The 10,612-nt window shown below is 40.5% G+C and overlaps 1 protein-coding gene across 7 annotated transcripts in view; it reads right to left on the bottom strand.

The window, feature by feature from the left end:
* The window catches only part of Pde4dip (phosphodiesterase 4D interacting protein), a 211,035-nt gene that overhangs the window by 166,903 nt on the left and 33,520 nt on the right, over positions 1-10,612 (bottom strand). For 5 of the 7 annotated variants that reach the window (XM_019207343.2, XM_033758357.1, XM_010623128.3 and 2 more), the window contains exon 1: positions 10,373-10,605. The exons of 1 other annotated variant lie outside the window; for it this stretch is intronic. In XM_019207343.2, coding sequence (XP_019062888.1) covers positions 10,373-10,392 — 20 coding nt within the window. In that variant the 5' untranslated portion in view covers positions 10,393-10,605. Of the gene's footprint in view, positions 1-7,374; positions 7,380-10,372; positions 10,606-10,612 lie in introns of those variants that run through there. One more of the 7 variants, XM_019207344.2, reaches the window with a different exon arrangement.

The raw sequence follows: 10,612 nt of genomic DNA, 5'->3' as shown, positions 1-10,612 counted from the left end.
TTGCAACCCCGGAAAAAAAAAAAAAAAAAAAAAAAAAATCTGAAAGGGGAAGTGGCTAACATGACTATTTATATAGGTCCTATCCTAAAAAGTGTGTCATCCATATTTTATACTTCCCTATCTCTACCCAAATTTCTCCACACTATTCATATCTTCCCCAACTCCCTTCTGTGATGACACTGAGCACTAACCCTGGCAAAGGGAAAAATCTGAACAATAAAGAGGTGATGGAAAAACACAAAGTGGAAACAGGCCTTCAGGAGAATGCTTTGAGAGTTCTCAGATCTTTTTGTCTCCGCCAAGAGAAACACCGAGGATATCGTGTGTGTTCCAAATGTTGCTGAATACTAACCCCCCAATTTGGCACCAGAGTCGCAAAAGCGCATATTCAAATGTAAATAGGGTGGAAGTCACAGATGCCGAGTGCAAGATTATTATATAATAAATACAGTGGGATGATCATTTTTTTCTCATCTCAAGACCTATCATTAGAACCTCTGCAAGCAAGGGTGCTGAATTGGCAAAGCTTCTCAGAACAGAAAGAACATCACTGTGAGCTCCCCCCCCACACACACCCCAAGTGTAGACTGACTTGGCACTGATTCAGAAACATCCGCTTTTCTCCAGCGCAGGCTGCAATTACACCCTTCACTCAACACAGCCTATTCACTGAGGGTGACCACGGCCAGATGCAACTCCAGGAGGCAGTTTTCTGGAGCGTTCGTCCTCAATAACTGCTGCAAGCTACAGCATTATTGTGCATTTCTGTAGGACCTATTTTTTCTCTTTCCTCTCTTCCCTTCCTCCCCTTCTCTTTACACTGTCTTCATCCTAAAAGAAACTATTTTTGGAAGGGGTGCTGTCCATCCAGATTCATAGAAACCATTTAATACTATGAAATGAGAAAGGCTGTTCAAGTAACTGCTTTTTTCTCTTTGACTTGCAATTCACCAGGCTTCCAAATAAATATCCAATAAATTCTCTACTGTCCATAAATCAATCAAGAGGCAGATATGACTCTTTCAAAAGAGACCTGAACATAGTGTGCTTTGGATTTAGACCCATCACCAAAGATGGCAGATGATCTCTTCACCCACTTCTAGAACTTATCTTTTGCTTTTCACTTTTAGTCCTGGTTCTGCAGTCCCTTAGTTTATGTTAAAAACTAATATTCCAAAGGCATTGGGGAATTGTAGGACAATTGTCTTAATATTTAGAGCCCAAAACTGGAGGTCAAGAGATAGGTGATTTTTCCCCCTTTCCATCTACTTTTTAGCCTCATAATCTTCTATTGTTCATTTTATTTGTGTCTGTTTTTAATGATTTATGTAGAACTACATGCTCCTTATAGAAATTTTAAAAAGGAGAAAAAATATTTTTTAAATGTTGCCACTTAAAGACAACATTGGAAAGGATTTTTATGTATTAAGTTTTAGTTATTCTTCAGTTCATTTACTTATGCAAATTCTACAAAGTAGAAGTAATGTTGAACAGATGATTTGCATCTTGCTTTTGTTTATGTTATGGAAATCACAAGTTGTAAGGCATTTGATTTTGGAAGAAGAGTCCAGAGAGAGGCAATTTCTTAACAGCGTTATACATCAAGCCAAGATCAGAAGAATGAATCTAGGGCTGCCTTTCTCCATGGGGCTTCATATTGTAGTAAAGCACAGCTTATAGGATCCTAGCGAATAACAGAACTGACTAGTGGTTCCCAAGGGTTGGAGACCATTAAGGAGTCAGAGATTCTGAAGCAATGCTGAGAACATAATTCAAACAGCTGGCCCTGAGCTCAGTAAGAAGGAAAACAAAGAGCGGATGGCCTGGAAGATATGGAGGAGTCGAGGAACTGGAATAAGTGATGAGGTAAACCGAACATTTAGAAAGAAAAGGGAAGTGGGGCCTTGATCTGGGTCAAGGAATATAATTTCAGAGTTAAGTCTCTTAAGAATGGAGAATCTGGGGCTGGGGGTGTAGATCAGTGGCGCTGCACCTGCCTGGCAAGTGCAAGGTCCTGAGTTCTACCCTGGTACTGAAAAGAAAAAAAGAATAGAGAACCTGGAGTAAAGGTGAGCTGTGTTGATAGCACAGTGAATTAAATTCAAGGTTAGAAAGGGCTTGGGATTTAGCTCAGCGGTTCCACTGCCTGCCTCTCAAGCAAAAGGTCCGGAGTTAAACAATATATAGACAGTTTGAATGTGTGATGGCACAAAGTTTTGGTAGTCTGGTATCCATTTTCTAATAAGGTGACATACAACAAATATTCACACCTGCCTTTTAGGGAATGCTATCTGAAAAATTCTTAACTGAGGTTCTTCTAATTGCTTCAAATAACATTACATGCCAAAGATTTAGACAGATAACAGTTTATGCTTCCAGTAAACTTAGGGCATGGGAAACACCAAAGAAACCAACTACTACATGCTATAGTGCTATAATAGCTCCACAGGCGGAGCTATTTTGGCTGCAGAAAGTACCCAGAACTAGCTTTCAAAAATAATTCCAAAAGGAGGTAGCAATGAGGCCAACCTCTGAAGGACAAACTTGTCTTAGCAAAGGCAAGGCTAGGTGTGTAGATGGGATCAACCCATAAGTGAAAACCCATGCATAATAACTTTAGCTCAGGGTGAATAGGATGACAACCACTCCACCCACAGTCAGCTACCTGGGTCTGCTGGCAATAATGCTCTGCCAAGGCTCAAATCACCTCAGTGTCCCCTAAGTAATGCACAGAGGGCTTTTTCTAAAACCAAGTTGGTTCTAAACCTTAGCAGTTGTCCCTTGGTGAACACAGATGTAAATTTCTGCCTACTATAAAGACATATATTGACTTAGTTTAAAAAGCAGAATATAAATTCCATTGCCCTACTTCCATCATCACATGTAGTATCTATTTTCTTTTTTCTTTCTTTGCAGTTGACCTGGTAACATAAGATGCCTAGTTTTAAGGTCATTTAAATTTAATTTTAGATTAAAATTTTTGTTTATCACCATTTTAGTAACCATCTCATAATATTAATGAAATTAATAACAACACTGAAGCATTTAATCCTAGAAAAGGTAAAACTTGGGAATAATGCCATTGATTCACCCAAAATATGAACCTTTGTAATGATGTGCCTCCATTTCCCCCTCTGCTATATAGAGATTATGGTCTTGAAAATAATGTTAAATTGGATATAATATCCTTCTGCTATGAGTATAATTACCAGCAACCTACAATATACTTTCAAGAACTGGAAATGGTTAGCATAGATATTCTATTTCCAAATATCTATTATTCAAAATAATTCTACAAAAGAAGATGCTTTGTGTACCTATAAGTTCATTAATTCACTAATAATAGTTTAAAATGGGAAAATTACAGGCATCAGAATAGGAAATGATTAAGTATCATAATTCCATGTGACAGGCTACTCTACATTATGAATAATAATACTGAAATTATTATACAGAAAATAAACTTTAAATTGTGTGAAACGAAATGCTAGAAATTACTCAATTTTCATTGTCACCAAGGCTTTCTGTGTGTCTGCAGTGACTTTCTTTATAGTCTTTCTACCTTGACCATGATGAGAAGACACCCGTTGAAGGTATCTTCCCTAGCAGACATTGAAGAAGCCAAAGGAGAAAAAAGTTTCTGCCAAGTGCAGCAAGCAAAACAACAACAACAAAAAACTGGAAATAAGAGACAGATTATAGGAAAAAGTATCCCAGAGTATGAAAGTACTATGAAAATACAAGCTATTATTATTACAAAATTCATTATAAATAGTGTACAACTGAAAGTCTTTAGCCATAAGTGCTCAGGAAAAAAATTCAGAACATGCTTTGCTTGCTAAGCTCAAAAGATGCTCTTGGAGGAAAACAAGTCCTTCTTTTAAAATAGAATCAGCTAGAGCCACCTTGGTTCATCTCTTTCACACTAGACTTTCTTCTAACTTTAAATGCTATTTGACTTTTTTTGTCAGAGACAACTTGTGGAATGTTCTGAGACCAGTGTGGAATTTTATTTATAAAGCGGTGTTAGTTTCAATAGGGAGCACTGTCCCAGGCATCTACTGAATGGACAGATTGTCAACGCGGCCTTCCCCAAACATCCTCAGCCATGGGGGAGAGGGGGGTCACCCAGGATGGCCGTGACGAGGCCCAGCCACTTGTCCTTTCAGAGACAAAAGTACCCCCTTTCCAGTTTTCCGGTATTTAAAATCTAGTTTTAGCATATTGTTGGAAGAAGAGCTGGGAGGATCCACATGGATCTGGTCAGTAGGAATGAAAACAGAAATTAGGAAATTGGGAATGAAAACCCCGATGGAGGCGAATTCCCTAAGCCAACATCCAAGTGAGGGTCTATTTAAAAGTAAACCAGGTCTGACAAGGCTGAGATTTTCCTTTTTAAAATCTGAAAAATTAGTTGTCAGCAGGGCCAAATATTAAACAGGAAATTCAGCACCCAAAGATATTTACATAATAGAATTATGAAAACAAGCATTCTCCTAATACAAAATGCTATATGCAAAACATTAGCATCACAGTAAGCAAATATATTGATATTATCCAGACCTTAGTTCATTAATGTGTAAGAATTGTGAACATCGCTAAATCACGTAAGCACCCTTCCCCCAGCTACAGCAGCCACATCTGTAAAATGGGGCAAAATGCTGTATTTGGAAACAGGACTTTCTACCAACTCACTGTGAACTCAAAGAAATATAAATGTCCCTCATTCCTCTAGGCCAGTGGTGGCAAACCCTCACCGTCAGTACGTGAGCCAAGTCACCCCAGCAGCTGAGCATCAGATCACAGTTGTGTTTTCTAATCTAAAACCTCAGTATTCAGGTTTAGTTGCAATGTTGGCACTTTGTGACAAGTAAGTTGCAGTTTGGGCCCTTGGTCTCTAAAAGTTTCGCCATCACTTCTCTAGGCTACGTATTAACACAGAGAAGAATAAATGCAAATAGTTTATCATCGGGAATCTGTCAAGTATGATAAAGTTATGATAGATAAATGGGCATCTTGTCTTTTTTGAAGGCTGCACTTTAACCTCATGGCAGTCTGCCGCCTGCCTCGCAAGCCCAAGGACCCAAGTTCGATCCCCGGTACCCCCCCCAAAAAAAAGAGGATTATTAACCACGTGGCAGAGGCAAACAATATCAAGCTATTAGATTCTATAACTGGGCCATTATTTTTCTTGGGTGTTATTTCCTTTTTCCAAATGTTCAGACACAGCAGACATATAAAATTAATGCTTGCATGTTACTTTGTTAAAATACAGGAGAAACAAAACAAAACAAAACAGATGAAATAATTTTCTCTCCTTTCCTAACATTCAGTCTTATAGCTTCCTCTTAAATCTTTCAGGTTCATTTTTTTTTTTCTTGAGTTATTTGTTCTGGAAGTTGTCTGAGGTTCATCTATGATTTGCCTGATTTTTTCCTCAATTTTCCCATATGCTATAAGCAAGAACATTTCCACCTAAAAGGGGGAAAGAATTAGTAATGAATTTTCCTGTGTTTCACAGTGTGGCAAGCCGAATAATGGCACTCCAAGGATGTCAACATTTCTAATCCCCAGAATTTGTGGCTGTGACGCTTTACATACAGGAGGGACTTCCAGATGAGAGTGAGGATCCTGAGATGCGGAGATCATCGTGGAGTGTATTGGTCCAGCTGTAATCACTCACAAGGGTCCTCGTAAGAGGGAAATGGGAGAGGTCAGAAGAGAGAAGGTGATGTGGTCACAGAAGCAGAGGCCAGAGTGATACCATTGCTGGAAAGGAGCTGTGAGCCAGGAATGTGGAAATGCCCTAGAAGCTCCGATCGGCAAGGAACAGTTTCGCCCTTAGAGCCTCCGGAAGGAACGCAGTTCTGCTAACATCTTAATTTTTACTTCAAAGACCAATTTTCAGATTTCTGACCTCCAAAACAGCTAGGTAACTTCTTCCAAGTTCATGGGGACATGTTAGAGGCACAACAGGAAATAGTTACAGTGACCTGGAAATGTTCACAATCGCTAAACCAAAAGGTTGTTAGTTTTTAGTCCAGATAGGTGAATGCTAAAAATTCAGAGCAGTAGAAGCATTTGATTAATACCAGATTTACAAGGTAAGGAAGACCACCCTGATAATCATGTTCATGATCATCCCCATGAGCTTATTCCTTTGACAATTCTTATCCTAATTATGGGTTTCAATTTGACCAATAAACCAGCTCTTTGGAAGGCCGGTAAGCTCATGGGAAATAGTAAGCTCATTTACTGTTCTAGAACCAACAGTCATCTCTTCAGATGATTTCATCAATGAGTCAGGCAACACCTTAGGGAGGGAGGAGAGGGGAAGACTTCTGCTGAGCTGCAGAGGGGTAGCCATACACGGCTGGGAGGAGACTGCTCGGATTTTGAGAAGCCAAACGCCAAGCACCCTGTCCTTTATGGGTGTGGGGGATTGCACGCAGTACTTCTCAATGACAAAGAACTGTCCAGAGCTGCCTAGAATGAAATCTGGAAACAGAATAAAAGTCTTTAGGTTACCCATAAATTTAAGAAAAACTAACAGTATCACTCCTTGGCCTTTCAGTTAAGATCAAGTAAAGAAAAGCCAGCATAAGTTGCTAGCTTCAGAACCAACTCAGAAATAACTCATCTACCAGACCCAATTCAATTAAAGCAATTAAAAGCATAGGCTTTAGAATTGGGTAGTTTCAGGCTTTATTTGTTCCTTAGCTGTGTGTACCACCCTGGACAAATTAGTCATCCTGTCTTAAATTCAATTTTCTTGTCATAAAAATGGGTGTAATAACATTTGCCTCTATCCAGAACGGATGTAGTCAATTTTGACATCATGTTACGGATAAATAAGCATTGAAAAATAAACCAAAGATTGGGGGGACCAAAGAACCACAGTAATTCTACCTTTGACTTTTTGTAAACCAGATAACTTCAGTTTTACCATATGGCTGATATATTTTGATATTTTTAAAACATCAGTATTAATTTTAAGTCGGCAGAGGTAACCTAACCAACTACCATTATGTTTGATACCAGAAGATATATCTTTCAATAGAATTATTTTTGTTTTGTTGTTGTTTGGTACTAGGGATTGAACTCGGGTCCTTGTGCTTGCAAGGCAGGCGGCAGAACCACTGAGCTAAATCCCTGGCCTTTTTCAATAAAATTATTAATTGCAAAAGAAATTTTTGTTTGTTTGTTTGTTTGAGACAGGGTCTCACTATGTAACTGAGACTGACCTGGAACTCACTATGTAGCCCAGGCTGGTCTTGAACTTGCAGTGATCCTCCTGCCTCAGCCTCCCAAGTTCTGGGATTACAGGCGTGTGCCACTACACCCGGCTCAAAAGAAATTTTTAATAACATTTACCTCATAGAGCTATGAGGATTCAGTGAAATAAAGTATACATAGAGATTAGTGCCCAGTGCAAGCTTAATAAGTGGTAGCGATTACAGTTAATTTTATTCCCAGAAGCCCCCAGGTTGTGTTTTCCACAGTGCTCCGAGAGGAGCCTTAGCCTCACTTGATTAATATTATACATGATATGAATATAAAACCTGGAAAGGTAGAAACCCAGCCTCATTAACTGTTTTATACTTAGCAAATAGAACAGTGTCTAGCCTATTTGGGGTTCTCACATTTTTAATAAATGTTTGTGAACTAATCTGACATATGAGTTAAGAAGGATCTGAGACATCAGCCACAAGCTATAATTACAGGATTTTTTCCAACTGTGACCCATTAGGTGGAGAAATAAACTAAATGAATCATAACCAGCAAACCAGCATTTGTTTTCAAAGGAAAACAAATAGAATAAATAATCAGTACAAAACACATAGTAAATTATTGCTACATGAAACTGTTATTTGTTACATGTGAGCATATTTGGTTGCAATGTAAAATTCATTTTCTGTTGTAGGTAGGGGCTTTAAAAAGTGTGAACATTCTGAGGATTCCATCTTGCCAACATTTGGTATTTTTTAACCTTTCAATTTCAGCCATTCTGATATGTGTGTAGCATGGTGTCACTGTGTTTTAATTTGCATTTTTCTGATGACTAGTGATACGGAGTACCTTTTTACTACCTTTAGGACATTTTCATAATTTTTCCCCATTAAGTTTCTTGGTACGTTTAAAGCAAACAACACAGTTACATTTATCATTGGGATCTTGTACCTTTACGTGATGTGTCTTGGTTCTTATTTATTCCCCATATCCCTGCTCTCCCTTCGCCTCCTTCACCCTTCCCTATTTACAAAGACTTTGTTTCCATTTAGGACATTTTCTTTAGAAACCTCCTTTGTAACCACTTTGTTGGCAATATTTGGCAGTATTTACTAAAGCTGGACATGAATTCCTTGCTATTCAGTAATTCTACTTCTGCTATGTATAATTTATTTACCCAATAGAAATTTGTACATATATTCACAAAAAAATATACACAAATGTTCATAGCAATGTAATAGCCCCAAACTGGAAATTGCCTAAATATATTTTAATAACAGAATGGATAAATCAGTATATTTACACACAATAAATCCTATGTAGAAGCAAGAATAAAGGAACCACTACTGCACACACCAATGTAGAAAAATCTCCAAAAGGTAAATTAAGTGAAAGGATAAAAAGTAAAGAATATACAATTTCATTTACACAAAGTTCAAAACTGTGCAAAAATTATCTATGGTGCTAAAAATCAAGATAATGGTTGTCCTTGGAATCGTACTAAGCATTTAAGTAATGTTCTCATTCTTGATCTGGGAACCTATCACATGGATAGACTCAGTCTAGGAAGTTAAGTGGAGTGTAAACATATAATTTGTAATTTTCTGAATTATTCTGGATTTGTCTATAATTGTTATTTGTAAACATTTTTAAAGTTAATAAATAATACTTTTTTGAGAGTCTGGTGGTGGAATCCAGAGCTTGAACATGACTACTTTTCTTAAAGTGAGAAAAATACTGATGGAGATCAAGAATCCCTGACACGCAACTCTCATTACCATCAAGGGGCCACCTGGCTTTTGCTCTGATAACTCCAAGGTCAGAGATCTCCTTACTGTTGAGGTGGCTCACTGTTTAGAAAGCTCTTTCCTTTCTCTAAGCCAAAACTTTCTCCCCATAACCTCACAACTTGCTCCTATCAGTTGCTTGGTTCTCCAAAGAGATGTTAAATGGATCTAACCCTTCTACCACCAGCTGCTCTTCAGATCTCTGAGGAGAACTCCCCAGCCCCTCAGTCTTCTCCAGACTGAAGAGCCCCAGGTCCTTTGGCTAGGGTCAAGGCCATGGCTTTGGGTCTCTTCCTGTCTCCCAATGGCGCTTTTTAAATATAGAGATTCCCAATACGGACCCTAGCCCTCTAGAACAGAGAGGCCTGAAAAGAGCAGAAAAGGGCTAACAAGTAGGGTCAACACTTAGAAATCTCCACAGTACATTTCACCTACCAGGCTTCGCTGTGCCCTGTCCTTACATTCACACTAGACTGTTCATGCTGTGGAACCAAAATGGCCCAGGTCTTTTGTGTAAGAACGGTAGAGCCCCAAATTTAAGTCTGTGATGGTGGCGTGTTCCCTGTCTGGGGAGGCAGTACACTCTTCGGCCCCACTCCAATTCTCCGGGGCTAAATCCAGGAGAAGCAAGAGTGGCTATTATGGAAAGCCTCTGGAATACGGCCTCCCCACCCGCACTGGCCCCAAAGAAAAATTAAGTCTTTCTCCTTACTACTCCTGAAAAGAACTTTATGTTAAAGTATACTTGGGAGAAGGTGTGAGGATGGAGAAAACAGCATCAAGCATCTCCGAAATCTGACCCTAGAGCAGAAGGACGCTCAGCCAGGTCTGAGCAGCGTGGAGCCTTCTGATCTTTTTCTCCTTCCCTCTCTCAAAGTCACTCCAAAAGAAAGCCCCGGAGGAGAGCTGCTTTTGCCTTTGTGTAACTAACAGAGGGTGAGGTCGAGGAGGAAAACGTGGCAGGGTCAGAATGAATCTGATACTGCTCAAAGTAACGGAAATCAAAGGTATCCCTAAAGACCCACCGGGATCCCTCTGGTCTGCAGAAAAGAGAAGCCAACACCAGGAAACCACAGAGACATTTCTACCAAAACTTCCAGGCAGCCTCATTGGATATTTTTAACATCAAGAGTAGGTGGAAGGAAGATTCACTGAGCAAGGGAACCACCAGAGACCAGAACGTGTGCAGGGGGGGTCGGAGAGGTGGGCTGGGATCCGGGAGGGCGGCAGGACGGAAGAGACAAGCTGTCGAAGCCCCTAGGGGTGAGGGGCGACCCTTCCCCCGGCCCTGGGAAGGGGAGAGAGGGACCCCGAGTCCCCGCGCGAACGCGGCGAGAGGGAGGCGGCTCACCTACCTCGCCCACGTCCGCTCCATGTTCCAGGCGCTTTCCTTCCCCTCGGGGCTCCTCACCCGGGAGTGGAAGCCGCCTGGGAAAATGAGACGCCGGGCCCGCGGGACTCCAGTGCAGAAAGCCCCAGCTTCTTCCTCCCCAGCTCCCCGCTGCTTCCTCGGGAGAGCGATCGGCCGGGCCCGCGGACCGCACAAGGGAGCTCTGTGCTCGGGAGGGCGCGGACGAGCGCGCACTCGCTGGGGC

Source organism: Fukomys damarensis, unplaced genomic scaffold (genome assembly GCF_012274545.1).
Source record: "Fukomys damarensis isolate Sample0158 unplaced genomic scaffold, DMR_v1.0_HiC HiC_scaffold_33, whole genome shotgun sequence".
NCBI lineage: Eukaryota > Metazoa > Chordata > Mammalia > Rodentia > Bathyergidae > Fukomys > Fukomys damarensis.
The sequence above is the reverse complement of the archived record's forward strand: the minus strand, read 5'-3'. Positions and strand labels throughout refer to the sequence as shown.